The sequence below is a fragment of the Sinocyclocheilus anshuiensis genome, unplaced genomic scaffold (assembly GCF_001515605.1).
Source record: "Sinocyclocheilus anshuiensis isolate Anshui unplaced genomic scaffold, SAMN03320099.WGS_v1.1 scaffold1531, whole genome shotgun sequence".
Classification (NCBI taxonomy): domain Eukaryota; kingdom Metazoa; phylum Chordata; class Actinopteri; order Cypriniformes; family Cyprinidae; genus Sinocyclocheilus; species Sinocyclocheilus anshuiensis.
The window spans coordinates 827,054-843,775 of record NW_015551200.1 but is presented as its reverse complement, the minus strand read 5'-3'; the positions used below and the strand labels follow the sequence as shown (position 1 = coordinate 843,775).

Below are 16,722 nucleotides of genomic sequence, written 5' to 3'. Positions count from 1 at the left end.
ATCCGAAGTCTCAACTTATGTACCCTTTTCACAGAGTTCAGTGACTTTTACACTTGCATTTACAGCAGGGTAAATCGGGAAAGGGTAAATATAATTTTCCCTCCCTCAAATGCACGTTATTTAATGTAAAGTATATTTCAGATGCAAACAAGGGGGAAAAGGTGAGAACATTGCACAGATCGGGGGCATGCTCCACACGGAATTTCTTTTAAAGATATTTGATTTACACGCTCGTTTGTAGTTACTTTAAGGTATTTTTTAAAATATTTTTTATTACCTTATATGTGACCCTGGACCACAAAACCAGTCATAAGGGTCAGTTTTTCGAAATGAAGCTTTAAGCTTTCCATTGATGTATGGTTTGTAAGGATAGGACAATGTTTGGTCGAGATACAACTATTTGAAAATCTGGAATCTGAGGGTGCAAAAACATCAAAATATAAAAAGCCTTTAAAGTTATTCAAATGAAGTCCTTAGGAATGCATATTAATAATCAGAAATTAAGTTTTGATATATTTCCGGTAGGAAATTTACAAAATATCTTCATGGAACATGATCTTTACTTAATATCCTAATGATTTTTGGCATAAAAGAAAAATCGATAATTTTGACCCATACAATGTATTTTTGGCTATTGCTACAAATATAACCGGTGCTACTTATGACTGGTTTTGTGGTCCAGGGTCACATTTGTCCAAAACTAATTTTCACAAATTTTTAACATCTTGTTGCAACATTTTACAAAAGTCAAGATTGAATATATTTGGTCAAAATCCCATGTTATAAAAGATGAAGTGCTATGCAGGGCAGGCTATTTAAGACAATATTGGCTGATTAGACAGCAATGCTGACCTAAAATGCAAAATGTTTGCCCTCTCTCTCTTCACCATTCCCACATCTCAGACCTCAAATACATAAAATATTACCCTTTTAGACATAGTTTTTGAAGAGTAAAGAAAATACTATACAAAACTTATTGAAACAATAAACAGTTCTTTATTTACCCTTGTAAGACCCCCCCCCCCCTGTCACTGAAAGGTGAGGAGTTTGCATCTATGATATTTACAGTACTGTTCAAAAGTTTGGGGTCAGCATGAATTTTTTTTTACGTTTCCTATACTCACCAAGGTTGCATATACTTTTAGCACATCAGTTTTTTTGGGGTAAACAATAATACATGTTTTTCAGGATTCATATATATATATATACATATATATATATCTCTGACCCCAAACCTTTGAACGGGACAATATATACAACAAATAACCTTTACTTTTGACTATTATCTTGGCATTAACAAAAATAAATATACCTAGCACAACAGTCAACACTGATATGGAGTTCAGCGCATCAATACACAACCTTCCCTGAGTTTGTGTTAGCAATAATAATTAATGCTAATATTTAATTTTCAAAAGACAGCAAGATCTTGACAGGAGTACAAATTCCTTTTATTATGGATATCTGTTCAGTTCCAAGGGTGTAATTTCCCCCCTTGTTTTATGTGTTGAATGAATCAGCATTTTTTGAGAAATGTGATATGCCAGTTGTGATGCTTAGTGGTCTAGGTGGCAATAATTAACTGCATAATATTAATGATTAGATACTATACCATTCAACTATATGGGCCTATCAAGAATTTTCAAATATGGAGTGACAGTAGATTTTACCTCCTGATGTCAGCTGTTCCATTTACCCTGCTGTTGTTGTTTTTTTCCTGCATTCCAAGCCCGGAAATGTGAAAAATATCCATAGGACAGCAGTGAAGAACATTAAAAATGAAAATTCTGTCATTAAATTACTCACCCTCATGGAACACAGATTAAGATTTTTTTGATGAAATCCGAGAGCTTTCTGACCCTGCACAGACAGCACGGGAGCTGCCACGTTCACGTTCAGAAAAAGGTAGTAAGTACATTGTTAAAATAGTCCATGTGACATCAGTGGTTCAACTGTAATTTTATGAAGCTACAAGAACACTTTGTATGCACAAAGAAAATAAAAAATAACGACTTTATTAAAAAATGTCTTCCCATCTGTCAGTCTTCGACACAAATTTAGAACGTGCTGGAATGACACGAGGGTGAGTAATTAATGACAGAATTTTCATTTTTGGGTAAACTATCCCTTTAACTACTTTATAATCACTCGTTTATACTACTGGCTATGACTTTTACATACACAATGTATTTATTGCTTTTCCATAATGCAAAACTAAAACACGCAATCTAGACTGAAGGACAGCATTATAATTTCAGCATAAAGAAAGAGGCAATGAAGAAAAAAAGAAGACTGAAATATTTTATTTAATCACATAATCTTCTGTTTACAGACTACATTCAGTCATATGATTGCGCTCTTCCTGTAAAACTAAATTGTTAATAATGCACCTTAATGATTTTTGATCTCTAAATACTTCAGATTATATGGAAACTGGATTGTGTAAAGCAATCTTTGCATATTCAAGCACTGTTAAAAACATTTTTATATATATAATAAATGTACAGAATGGAATTACTTGTACACGTATTATTTAGCATAAGACTCCTATTATTACAAATATGATAAAGGCCTGACATTCTTGGTCTTTGCTTTTCTGTTAATGCTTAACAACACATGCGCAAATGTGCAAAATATTCAAGTATTATTTAAGCCAGTGTCCCTTTTCACTTCACAAAGACCAGCACAGACTCAACCCAAACATCATCTTTAGCCCTGACCAATCAAACCATTTATGAGCTCCCTGCTCCACTTCAACCCAGTCAACAGAATCATAAACACAAAGAGCGTTTGAACTGTAAAAACGGCAAAAAACACACAATATCAACAGAATGTAAAAAACAGCAAGAGGCAATGCAAATGGTCAGGGGAATTTCTTGAGGCACACAATATGAAATCCAGACTTAATACCCCCCCCCCCCTGTCACTGAAAGGTGAGGAGTTTGCATCTATGATATTTACAGTACTGTTCAAAAGTTTGGGGTCAGCATGAATTTTTTTTTACGTTTCCTATACTCACCAAGGTTGCATATACTTTTAGCACATCAGTTTTTTTGGGGTAAACAATAATACATGTTTTTCAGGATTCATATATATATATATACATATATATATATCTCTGACCCCAAACCTTTGAACGGGACAATATATACAACAAATAACCTTTACTTTTGACTATTATCTTGGCATTAACAAAAATAAATATACCTAGCACAACAGTCAACACTGATATGGAGTTCAGCGCATCAATACACAACCTTCCCTGAGTTTGTGTTAGCAATAATAATTAATGCTAATATTTAATTTTCAAAAGACAGCAAGATCTTGACAGGAGTACAAATTCCTTTTATTATGGATATCTGTTCAGTTCCAAGGGTGTAATTTCCCCCCTTGTTTTATGTGTTGAATGAATCAGCATTTTTTGAGAAATGTGATATGCCAGTTGTGATGCTTAGTGGTCTAGGTGGCAATAATTAACTGCATAATATTAATGATTAGATACTATACCATTCAACTATATGGGCCTATCAAGAATTTTCAAATATGGAGTGACAGTAGATTTTACCTCCTGATGTCAGCTGTTCCATTTACCCTGCTGTTGTTGTTTTTTTCCTGCATTCCAAGCCCGGAAATGTGAAAAATATCCATAGGACAGCAGTGAAGAACATTAAAAATGAAAATTCTGTCATTAAATTACTCACCCTCATGGAACACAGATTAAGATTTTTTTGATGAAATCCGAGAGCTTTCTGACCCTGCACAGACAGCACGGGAGCTGCCACGTTCACGTTCAGAAAAAGGTAGTAAGTACATTGTTAAAATAGTCCATGTGACATCAGTGGTTCAACTGTAATTTTATGAAGCTACAAGAACACTTTGTATGCACAAAGAAAATAAAAAATAACGACTTTATTAAAAAATGTCTTCCCATCTGTCAGTCTTCGACACAAATTTAGAACGTGCTGGAATGACACGAGGGTGAGTAATTAATGACAGAATTTTCATTTTTGGGTAAACTATCCCTTTAACTACTTTATAATCACTCGTTTATACTACTGGCTATGACTTTTACATACACAATGTATTTATTGCTTTTCCATAATGCAAAACTAAAACACGCAATCTAGACTGAAGGACAGCATTATAATTTCAGCATAAAGAAAGAGGCAATGAAGAAAAAAAGAAGACTGAAATATTTTATTTAATCACATAATCTTCTGTTTACAGACTACATTCAGTCATATGATTGCGCTCTTCCTGTAAAACTAAATTGTTAATAATGCACCTTAATGATTTTTGATCTCTAAATACTTCAGATTATATGGAAACTGGATTGTGTAAAGCAATCTTTGCATATTCAAGCACTGTTAAAAACATTTTTATATATATAATAAATGTACAGAATGGAATTACTTGTACACGTATTATTTAGCATAAGACTCCTATTATTACAAATATGATAAAGGCCTGACATTCTTGGTCTTTGCTTTTCTGTTAATGCTTAACAACACATGCGCAAATGTGCAAAATATTCAAGTATTATTTAAGCCAGTGTCCCTTTTCACTTCACAAAGACCAGCACAGACTCAACCCAAACATCATCTTTAGCCCTGACCAATCAAACCATTTATGAGCTCCCTGCTCCACTTCAACCCAGTCAACAGAATCATAAACACAAAGAGCGTTTGAACTGTAAAAACGGCAAAAAACACACAATATCAACAGAATGTAAAAAACAGCAAGAGGCAATGCAAATGGTCAGGGGAATTTCTTGAGGCACACAATATGAAATCCAGACTTAATAATGAAAACAGGTGCACAAGACGACGTACTTTCTCATACACACACACAAATGTAATATTAATAATAATAAATAACATGTCTATATAATTGGCAGTAAATATGCAATCAATGCACAAATCCATCGCAAGTGCTCTAAACGCAAAGCTGAGAGCAGCAGTTCTGCCAAGACACCAACAATGACCCAAACCCACGAGGGCTCCTCAATGGCTCACAAGCTCTAACTGGGTCACAAGGGGGTCAAAGGGCCTGTTTATATCAAGAAAAAGCAGAAATGATTAACAAAATTCCCCAACAGTGTATTACAATCACAAAAAGCAAAAAGTAAACAGACTCACTTTGCCCTATTACTGTGCCAAATGTAACCACATCTCATTTAAGACAAACTCGTTCCATCCTAATTAGCCAACATTATTTGTCCATATTGTGTCTTGCACAAACACATAAACATGGATCACAGGATATGCAAGCTCTCCCTTTCCACCAACACCAAACTTAATGGGAACAAACAGAGGCGCATGGAGAACACAAAAGTAACGGTGCACTACATCATATGGCAGTATTTACCCATAAACCCAAAACACACCTGTTTTCACCAATAACACAAATTCCAACCATCTGTTTTTAAATAAGATTTTTTACCAAGTGCACATATTTTACCAGTTTATGATGTATGGTCCTCAAAATCACCCACCATTAGAGAATATTAGGAATCAAATACACTTGTATTCCACTCACTAACATTCCAGATGTTCCTCTCTATCTCTATCACACAAACACGTTTTGGTTATTGTTTCTCAGAGTTCAGTGCATGTCACCGGTGTGACCCCGTGAATCAAGAGAGTTGGGCCCAGGTCTCGCGTCAGCGTGTCCAGCTGTGTCAGGTACTGCTGTGACAGCTGGGAACTGGAGGGAGGGTGGGGCAAATACAGGAAGCGGACTGCTGCCGTAGAGCTGTATTCCCTCAGCAGGGCATTCACGGCACACAGGAAGTCCTCTGTCAATTTTTGACCCTCAGAGTTTGGCCCTCTACCTATGCGTGCCACGTCATCCCATGCCACAATCTTAATAGCGGCACGAATCCTCAGCTTTCCCAGCAACTCTCTAAATTGCTCTTCTTTGGCCAGCCAGCCCTGGTCTCCCGATTCTGACTCCACACAGACAAATATACGTAACCTTGCACGGCGCCACTTGTTGGCCATGTTTAAGACGCACGCCATCTGAAGCAGGAAAAGACTGGACACGTCTGCGTAACTGGCGCTACCTGGGGACAGTAGGTTTGTCGGCCACACGTCAATGGTGTCCACGTTGTCGTTTCCCCTTATGCCTTTGGTCTCAGGCGGCAGCTGGAAAAAGTAGCGGCCTAAACAAACATTCTTGCCCATTTTTATGGCATCGTGGATGATGCTCACATACTCCTCTGGCTGCAAAGCGCGAGGGCTCTCGGCATGGCGCACCGGTGGAAAATGAGCCTGTAAGGATGGGAGGTCCACCCCGAAATTATCCCCCTCACCCCTATCACCCTCGCAAAAGACTGGGTCCTGCAGGAAGTAGTCCTCTGGATAGCAGTTGTCATAGAAGCCCAAGACCAGAGTATTAGGCTTCATGCCACCTGGAAAAGAAGCGAAGAGAAATGGCTCATAAGAGTCAAGCAACACTAGTTTTTGATTCACTAAAAAGAACCACACATGAGAGTCATTTATTTGTGAATTGGAATATACTGGTCACATTGTACGTTTTTGAATCATGAAAATGAACCAGCTCATAAGAGTCATTTGTTGTGAGGCTATTATGGTTTTAGATGTTTTTGATTCACTGTAAGGAACTAGCTCATAGCTAACTCACTCTGCAAACGGAGTCATTTATTTGTGAAATGGGCTGCACTATTTGTGTTCCTGAATCATTAAAAAAGAATGACCTCATAAGAGTAATTTGTTCATGTATTATGCTATAGTTGTATAATAGTATGTTTTTGATTCGCTAAAAAAAATAGCTTATAAGAGTCATTTGTTTGTGAATCTGGCTGCTCCTGTCGTGCCATGTTTGTTTTTGATGCCATCTCTGAACTAGCTGAGCTCTTACACAAACAGTGTTGAAAAAAAATACAATAATGTATTTACTGTATTATTTCACTAGATATGTACTTGTTCTTTGCACAATAACAGTACAGATGAATGTAATCTAATTGATGCTTCCTGACTGTAAAGATAATGTGATGAGGAAATGTCTCACCTAGTCCAGTAATGCGGAGCAGATGTTGAGTGCCCTGCCTGACAGACGGAGAGAGAGTCAGATCTACAAATGCCTTCACACCCAACTTATCCACTAGACTCAACCAGAAATTATACTGTGGCTGCACCGGGTCTGCTGGCAACACATCTGTAAGGCAGAGTTCAGAGAGATTGTGTTTGGTTGTTTGTCCCTTTCTTCTCTGACAACCAGTGTGCTGTTTAGTAATGCACAGTTCAATCGAAAATGACAATTCTGTCATCATATAGATATTTATAATTAAAAAGATCTCCGTGTTTTTTGTCCATGCAATGAAATCCAATGCTCACTAAAATTGTTTGGTTATGAACATTCTTCTGAATATCTTTTCATGTTCCGCAGAAAAAAAATGTCAAACAGGTTTGAAATGACAAGAGGGTGAGTGAGTAAACTTTTTTTGGTACACTATACATTTAAGTTAATGAACTCTAAAAAAAAAAAAAAGTAGCAAGCCATCCATGGAGGTGGAGGAGTTAACTCTCAATCTGATTTAAATGAACAGATTACATTGGAATGAGAAACACATTAGCACACACACTAGCTGCAAAAAAACAAAACAAAACAGAAGTCATCATCAGGTCTTATGATGGATTTGCTCAAATGAGAAAATAATTAAATTTCTTTTATCTTAAATTAGATTTCTATAGACAGCTATTCATTGTCATTAGCGGTTTGATTTCCATGCAAAGAGTAAAAACACTTTTTCAGATTCTGTGATATCAAAACATAAGCATCCTGACCAGCCTTACATAGCAACAATGACCCTGCTTGCATGCACTTAGGAAACGCTTTAGCATTCTGGAACATCATGTAAACACGAACACAGCTTTTCTGTACCATTTAAGAGATTAAGATGCCAGAGAACACACCTTAATGTGTTCATAAAATGCATATGTGGTAACAGAAAAACTTTATTCTATGTCTTGTGAAACTTAGGTTCTATCATACAATTGCTCCCTATTGCGTCCTACCCAGATCTCCAATCTGCACATGCCCAAGAACAAACAGCCCTCCTTTCTTCAGCTGGTTGACAAAGCAGATGAGCTGACAGGATGAGCGTGGGTTCGCCACCATCAGCAAGACCTGAGGCCGCCAGAACTTTACATGATCCTTACGGGAGTCTAACATCAGAAGGTACTTCCTCACCTGAAAGCAGCACAGAAAGACCACCTCATGGATTTAAAGTTCAGTGCATTCACATTTTTTTGTGTGTGTGAAGGTACCTGATGGAAGATAAGCGCTTGGCTGATGTAGCCCCAGCTGCTGGTGGGAGAGCGGTAGTGCAGGAACAGGAGGAGCAGCAGCAGCAGTACAATACTGGCCGAGGAATACACTGGGTTTATAACGAACATCATTACCACACAGCTTATAATACCCAACAAACATGTGTGCCAAGAGAAAAACTGAAACGTTGGCCTGGAAAGAGAGGAGAAGAAAAAAAGATATACAGATAAATACTTATACTAGTGATAAAACTTTCAAGTAACTAACAAATTGACATGTTTGATTCAGCAAGGATGCATTAAATTGGTCAAAAATCAAAATTACCTTACAAAATGCACACACGCACGCGCACACACACACACACTTAGAGCAGTACCTGAAGTTTGGAGCAGAGGCCCATTCCAGAGCCAGACAGGCCAAATCAACCGCCGCATACGCTAACAGGTAAAACACTGTCACAATACCAGCAATCACATTCAGCTGTCCTGCAAACAGTGTACACTACAACACACACACACAATCTTAACAGACATATTCTTTATATCATGTGTGACAGAAATAACATTGAAAGACATATGCACAGAGCTCTCTATACCTGCACCAGACCCCAGGTGTAGAGCACAGACACCCATGGGTTCCCAGAGCTGGAAGTGACTGCAGCCGGAGCCAGAGGCAGACCTGAAACCAGATCAACAAAACACTGACACAGTACACTACCATTACATCACTCCAGCATAATATTACACCATGATATCATAAGCCATGTCAAAACTAACAATGTAAGCTAGTTACCGGGTTACTGCAGGAGGTTAACATAGTATTCTTTATTATATCCAGGGTGTCATGTATGTTTCACCATTTATCTGTTTATATTCATAATCAAATAGTGCCTTTGTAATGTTTCCTGGAATTTCAGCAAGTAACGCAAAACATTTCTACTAAACATTGCTGTAAACATTTAAATCATACAAGTGGTGTTTTCCCTCTTCTAATCAGAGTCAAATCAAGAAAATAAACCCTACACATAGATGTAAGCTGTGGTTAAAATTCTACATGGAGTGAATTAATCAAAAAATCTGTATATATTAAATTAATTAATTTACAATTGTCATGTTTGTGATTTTTATTCATTTAAGCTATAGCTTCTGACCTTTAAATCAAAACAGACTTGTGATTTTATGACATAAGGTACTGCTTTATGTATTCAGAAACACGTATCTTAATGTTATTTGTGTATTTTACTTTTCACTTTATTATAAGGAGGTCTACAGCACCCTCTAAATAATTAAAAAAGGCCTTATGTGAGCTATTTGTCTTATCGGCATAATTTTTTTCCAATCGGTCGAAGCCGATGTTTACATTTGAAGCCTTTATCAGCCGATTCCAATAACATTCCTATCTTATCGTGCATCCCTACTGGATTTTTAAAAAGATGTTCTACATAACATTTTTACAATAAATTGTGCAATCCATCAATCATTTTCTGTGATTCCTGTGAATGATTTGTTTATATGTTTTGAGAAGAAAAAAATTACATTTTCAATAAAATCAATTTCTCAAAAAGAATAGCTTGTTCATTTTGATTACGCCTAATCAGTTAACTGATTTGAGTAGAAAATGGTCAGAGGAAATATGATTCTTTTAGTTAAAACGTCAATTTTTACCTTTTCACACAGATATATGACCTCTCACACCATACAACAGCCTATACAATGTGACAAAAAAAAGTTACACTGAAAAACATTCACTAAGCATATTTTCCTTAGAAACCATGAATACTGCTTTCCAAGTACTGCTCACTAATGTTTTCCTATAACAGTTCTTGTGGAGATGTCAACATCCCTAACACAAACATCTCAGTATCAGTTTCCAGCCTGAAATATGGCTCTTAAATAGACCAAACCCACAAATGCACAAAAACGCAAACTAACCAAAAAGCTGGTCCAGAGCAAGCGCGTGGAGGATTCGAGAAGCTCCTATCATGGAGCACATAGCAGCTGAGAGAGACGCGCAGTACACCCCAATCGTCACGAATGGAGGCCACACATTCACTCGCTGCAACACTGCGTAATCATTGATTAACAACAACCTGAGAGAGAGACCAAGAAATGACAGAAGGAAAAAGTAGAGATAAATGAGAGGGAGAACAAAGCACTGTGTAAACACATTGTGCAAATTTCCGTGTGGCTTGAGTGTCGTAAATGGCACCTGTCACAGGTGGAACTCAGGAGCAGGAAGAGAAGCACATAGACAGTGAAGGTGTACGACACCGCCATGATGGTCCCTTTAGGTATCGACTCACTGGGGTTCTTCAGCTCACCTGAGAAAGTGAGACAAATCAAATTACATGTTTATAACACTCATCCATTATACAAGTGTTATCAATATTGTAAAAATCAACACGATTAGATCAGAAACCAAAAAGAGGATGCAAATAAATAAAGGTGTCTGCGGTTGTCTGGTTTTGTACCCGACATGTTGGCTCCTGCCATGATGCCTGTGCAGCTGGTGAACATCACGGCAAATACAGTGGCGAAAGACATCATTGTGTTGGTACTGTAGTCCAGAGAGTAGTGCGCTACAGGACGAGACATTTGGACAAAATTCATGGCAGTGAAGCAATTATATAAATTAATGGAAACAGTTTTATGCTAAAAAATTTTATTAGAGGAGACATTTTTCCATCCTAAACATTTATCATCTATTCAGTTTAAATCTCTCTAATATTTTGAATTGTGTTAACCAGAAATTAGCAGTAAAATTGTACAAGTTTATGGCTAATGTCTGTATTTGAAAGTTTTTTATATTTTAATACATATAAAAATCAAATTCTTCACAGATTGATATATCAGCCAGACTGATAACCAACAAATGGCAACACAAGTAATCAGCGCTTCATTTTGTTAGAGCTAGAATCAGCTTTTGTCTGTGTAAAATGTTGATTTGAGAAATCGTATGTCTCATTAATTGCCAATAAATTATATTATACATACACACTGTTCAAATATGTGGGGTCAGAAAATCTGATACAGTAAACATTTCAGAAAATACAGTAAAAACAGTGGTATTGTTAAATATTATTACAGTAAACATACAGTAAACGGTGTTGACAAAGCCAAATTTTCAGCAGCATTACATCAGTTTTATTACTCATTTGCTGCTCAAGAAACATTTATCATTATTATCATTGTTGAAAACAGTTGTGCTGCTTAATATTTTTGTGCAAACTGCTAATATTTTTTTCAGGGCTGTTCGTTGAATAGAACATTCAAAAGAACAGCATTTATTTGAAACATTTTTTTTTTTACAACAATGTAAAAGTCTTTACCCTTACTTTTGTCACAATTCAGTGCGACCTTGCTGAATAAAAGTATTAATTTCTTACTGACCCCAAACTATTGAATGGTAGTGTACATGCATAGTATATACTGTATAGGAACAACACATTATAAAAATTCCCTTTGTCAGTAAACCAAAATGTTCCTATGAGGAATATCCATTTTTATTGTGTTTTCTTTTTTTAATGTCATTACTGCCCAATACACTTTTTTTTTCACTAAATGTTTCATCTAACACACAACACAATCATGATCAGTTTCATTTCCCTTTTATGTCTTTTGAAATATAACTGCTAAATAGCCTCAATGATCATCATCACAACCATCACTATCACTATTGCATTAACAATCATCTTACTCACGTCCGAGGTTGTTTTTTAACGTAGTGCTGTTGAAGCCTGTGTAGCTGGGGTTGACAGTGACAGTGTGGTTGTTGCCGTATGTGTGTGTGATGTTGAAGTGCTGTGGACGGAGTATCAGGGGGCTGATGATGATAGAGATCAGTGACACCGTCACCACCAGCAGAATGATAAAAGAGGCTTTGGCGTAGATATGAGCACCAACCAGACACACCACCAGACATAGCAACAGCACTAGAGAGGAGTACAACACGGTGTACCAGTAACCCTGCGGCAACACACGCAGCCCATGTGACACAGCAGAGCCTGGAGAGAGAGAAGAAAAGAGACGCTTCAGTGTAAAAACACAAGCCATATGCATGCTATTGCTTCAAAGACAGTTTAGTACAGTGTGATTCAATGCACCACTCACCTGGATCCTTCCCAAAGATGTCCAGTATGGCATCCACCAGGCCGAGTACATAAACGCCACACGCACATACCTTCGCCAAGTAAAACATCAGGCCGATACTGCCTCCAAACTCTGGTCCCAGAGAACGACTGATCATAACTAAGACTAAAGAGTTGAAGGTCAACAACATTATTCAACCACTCATGAACAACAGATTCACATATGATGGAGTCTGCAATTCTAGCACTCTATATGGCACAGAGATTGGTTAAGGATACAGTAGGCCCCGCCCCCTTCCACTGCACCATTAGTTGAAATAGCACATATAGACAGGATTGTCAAGGAGATGATGAAGTAGGCCACAAACAGCATTAGGAAACCATGGAGAAGACCAGCATGACCCACAACAAAACCTGCAAAATCGACATAGGCCTACACTGTATCAGAATGAATAATGTACAAAAAAAAACACCTAGAGCCACACAGAGGGAGGATACTTTATCAAGTCTCTGATCATCAACTTCTGTCTTTTCCCATCATTCTCACTCACCTGTGCGAAGAAAGAGCACAATACTGAACATGGAGAGGATGGTGGGCACCATGACGCCAAAGAAGGTGTTGAGTTTGCGGGGGTTTGATTTGGGGGCTCCCTCTCCTGTCACTTCGGATCCACCCCTGGAATCTTTAGTATCACCCATCATGCTGTACACCCCGTGAACAAGCAGAGGAGAGTGCTCGTTTGCCATGGTCTGAAAAACAGGAACCTGCAATAAAAAAAAACATTTAAGTGTTTCCTGGATAGTACATACAAACCAAAATAAGATTATTATTACTACACAAACATTCATAATATATACACTACAGAACATTTGGGGTCAGTAAAGTTTTTTTTTTAATACTTTCATTCCTCAAGGGCACATTAAATTGTTCAACGGTGACAGTAAAAACGTTTACATTGTTACAAAATATTTCTATTTCAAATAAATGCTGTTCTTTTAAACTTTCTATGCATCAAAGTAAAAATGTTAACTAAAACAACTGTTAATTATTATAATGTTAATTATGAGAAATGTTTCTTCAGCAGCAAATCAGCATATTAGAATGATTTCTGAAGGAAAATGTGACACTGAAGACTGGACCAATGGTTGCTGAAAATTCAGCTTTGCCATCACAGAAATAAATTACATATTAAAATGCATTTTTTAACATAGAAAACATTTTTTTTATTGTAATAATATTCCTGTTTTACTGTATGTTTGACCAAATAAATGCAGGCTTATGAGCAAAAGAGACTTCTTTCAAAAACAAGTTATATTGTGTATTTTTGTTGTTGTAATATAACTTTTTTTTTTTTTAAATCAGCATAATTAAAATGATAAAAAGCAGTTATTCCTGTAATGTCAAGTTCATGATTATTAGATTACTTATTTATATAGGGTTTTTTTGTGCTTTCAAAAATATCTAGCCAATGGATTTAGAGCTGTATAGTCACCATAAATGTCAATGACTCCATATCCACGACTTTTTTCAGGCCTGTAAATTTTCTATTTAATCGACTTTTCCATGACTATGGAAACCTTGAGACTGCAAGACCTTGATCGCCTATTGAACCGCGATTTTAAAACGTTACATATTTCTAGTAGCGGAAGTACATGATCATGTAAACAATCCGAAGTACGCGGTTGAAACGCGATTGTATTACGGTCCTATATAAGTAAAGATAATAATGTGACTATAAAAATACCACGGTGCTGCTAAACTAACATCCGAGTAGTTGTCTGAATAAACTAGCACACATTAATCCCAGAAAAGGCAGCTGGCATTGCTAGATGAGACCGCCACCTCCCTAAGCACTCAAGGATGCCTGTGCGTTTAAGGTTATAATGACACATATAACGGTGAAGTACAGTAAGGAGATGGAGAAGCAAACATGACCTACCTATCCTTATGAACAACAGCGGCGATGCCAATCTAAAAGCGGTATGTAACTTCCGCTTTTAGGAAGGAACTACACAAACCACAAGGAAACCAAACTACTCGTTTGACAATGTGGATGCAGGATGTCCTGAAACCGATACGTTTCTTCAGAGCATCATGTCGAGTTGGTTTCGTTTCTTTAAAGAGTCGCAGGTGGAAAGTGTTCGTCTGCAGCCTCAGATCTCGTGATCATCAAACCCCCGGGACATGACGGATGAGGAGCGCGCTGTCGTGTCTCCCGTGGACCTATGAACAACAGACAGCAAGACCTAATAAAAACATAACTCTATTATGTAACGGTGCATTGAGAGGTAATGATCCCGTACTCTCACACTGCAGCAGGGCTGGACTGTCCCGCCTGCCTGCCCCTCAGTTTGTAAAAAAAAAAAAAGTCACGGGACAGAGGAAGCGCCCATGTGACTTCACAGAGAGGACTGCTGAAATATCACAAGTGGAAGACGATTTTGAGTTGACCATGAGAGAACCGTGTTGTTTACTATTTGATTCGTTATTTAAAAAACTAGATGTTTAACCAGTCAAACATTTGATCTGATATTAAACCAAGTACCACACATACCTATTTCTTAATTTTAGGTTGCATCAAGTACACTATGCAGGCCCACTTAAAATGCAAAAAAAAAGGAGCACTATATAAAATCTTAACATGGGCATGGGTGTAGTACTTTCTGCCTTTATTTGTCAGGCTATAATTTATACTGATGCATTTACACCAAATACAAAAATAATTAGTTTCAGTTCTGATTTGTGCAGGATGCACATTTTTGTGTGATGATCAGAGTGAGTAAAATCAAGCCTCAAGACCAGAAAAATGCCCTATTGTGAAAGTTTAATCATAGCTGGAACCCATTTAAATGTTTTGCACTGTAACACTTGCATTGTTGTTTTTATGCATGAAAACAACTCATTATAGTTATGGTTATGCTGCACTGTGGTTGATGTATTTTGTACATATTAATCTAAATGAAATGTGTGTGTGTGTGTGTGTGTGATGGACAAACTGTTTACACAATCAGGCAAATATATATCTTCCAATATACCTCCAATTGTTTTTGGACCAAACTGTTGCTGAACAAACTTTATCTGTGGTGTGTTTTGTGCCACAACATATTCTCATAAAACGTCTTCTCGGATGTCGGATGTCTTCTCTTCACTAGGCCTTTTACTGAATTAGACATGTGCTGGTATTTGGTAACACGGTACATTGTGGGAATGAACATACAGTATTGTAATCATGCACACTTCAAAATACAGTGAATAATTCTGGGTACCTTGTTTTCTGAATTGTAAAGACTTTTAGACTGCACATTAGCTTATTTTCCATCAACCAGTTAAAATGTATGACACTGCATGACATGTATGCTGCATATAAAATAAGTCTGATTTTCACTTTGATCTGAAGTTTTGAAAAACACTGCAAACAGGCCAAATGGAAATGCAAATTCATGCTCTGACAGTATGTGGCACTTACAGAAAAGCAGAAATACAGTGGTTACCCGTGTACACAAAGTAGTGCTATGAAAATTCCTGTTTCTGAACTGAAGTCAAACAGTATTTAAATGCTTTCAAAACAACCATTCAGATTTTGTATTTGCTATGGTGTTTATAATAACACCACCAAATATTGAGTATTTAATACTAAGCGTTATATAATACGCATTTGTTTACACTTGTACATTTTAATCTGGACTAAAACACACCAGCCCAGAAAATATATTTGGATAATGGTTAAAAATCTTTTAATTTGTTGTTATTGTCCCTTATAGTGGTGCTCTTTTGTACTTTAATCCGTTTGAAACATGGTTACTTTATAATTTTTTTGTTGTTTTAATATATTTTTAATGTCCCTGATTTGAGAATATTTAAGAGGATAAGTTTATCTTTTCAACCTGTTTTTGTAACATCATTGAATACCAGCAGATAATACCATACCAGTTTCCACAATTACCATGCTTTGAAAATACCGCCACATGCCTAGACTGAATCCAAAGACTGTGTGTTGAGATGTGGCCAGACATAGGAGGGTCCGGCTGGGAGGAGAGGGAAGGTGGGATTGGCCACCGGAACAAATGTGGGTGAGTGTTTGAGTCTGTGCTTTTTGAGCTGACCGAGTTCTCTGAAGCAGCATCCACACTCAGCACAGCGGTACGGTCTCTCTCCTGTGTGAATGCGCTGGTGCTTGTGTAAGCTGTCCAAATGGCGGAATCGCTTCTCGCAGTATCTGCAAGGATACGGGCGCTCTCCTGTGTGTATGCGCTGGTGCGTTTTCAAGCAGTAGAAACGTCTGAACCCTCGGCCACAAATGTTACAGCGGTGCACTTTATCAGGGCTCTCGATAGTCCTGCTG

The 16,722-nt window shown here is 37.3% G+C and overlaps 2 protein-coding genes across 3 annotated transcripts in view; both read right to left on the bottom strand.

Annotated features, from left to right (window-relative positions):
- Positions 1–4,182: 4,182 nt before the first annotated feature.
- Positions 4,183–14,701, bottom strand: LOC107663403 (solute carrier family 12 member 9). The gene is made up of 15 exons (XM_016453621.1): positions 14,684–14,701; positions 14,320–14,603; positions 12,931–13,144; positions 12,659–12,793; positions 12,402–12,539; positions 11,993–12,295; positions 10,763–10,870; positions 10,501–10,612; positions 10,224–10,381; positions 8,888–8,970; positions 8,669–8,793; positions 8,292–8,484; positions 8,040–8,214; positions 7,033–7,179; positions 4,183–6,412 (listed from the first exon to the last, which is right to left on the bottom strand). Exons 3-15 carry the CDS (start codon positions 13,124–13,126, stop codon positions 5,598–5,600), a joined length of 2,688 nt encoding a protein of 895 aa, XP_016309107.1. The 5' UTR covers positions 13,127–13,144; positions 14,320–14,603; positions 14,684–14,701; the 3' UTR covers positions 4,183–5,597.
- Positions 14,702–15,697: 996 nt separating this feature from the next.
- LOC107663404 (zinc finger protein 768-like) overlaps positions 15,698–16,722 on the bottom strand; it is a 3,144-nt gene continuing 2,119 nt past the window's right edge. For both annotated transcript variants that reach the window (XM_016453622.1, XM_016453623.1), the window contains exon 3: positions 15,698–16,722. This exon is cut by the window's right edge and continues 1 nt beyond it. In XM_016453622.1, coding sequence (XP_016309108.1) covers positions 16,350–16,722 — 373 coding nt within the window. In that variant the 3' untranslated portion in view covers positions 15,698–16,349.

Excerpts from the sequence above, each read along its gene's own strand:
- LOC107663403 (XM_016453621.1), bottom strand. The coding sequence starts at position 13,126 with ATGGCAAACGAGCACTCTCCTCTGCTTGTTCACGGGGTGTACAGCATG. Across the intron at positions 10,871-11,992 it reads GTTAAAAAACAACCTCGGAC|CGCACTACTCTCTGGACTAC; the intron begins GTGAGTAAGATG and ends CTCGTCCTGTAG. Across the intron at positions 8,794-8,887 it reads ACACCTGGGGTCTGGTGCAG|TGTACACTGTTTGCAGGACA; the intron begins GTATAGAGAGCT and ends TGTGTGTTGTAG.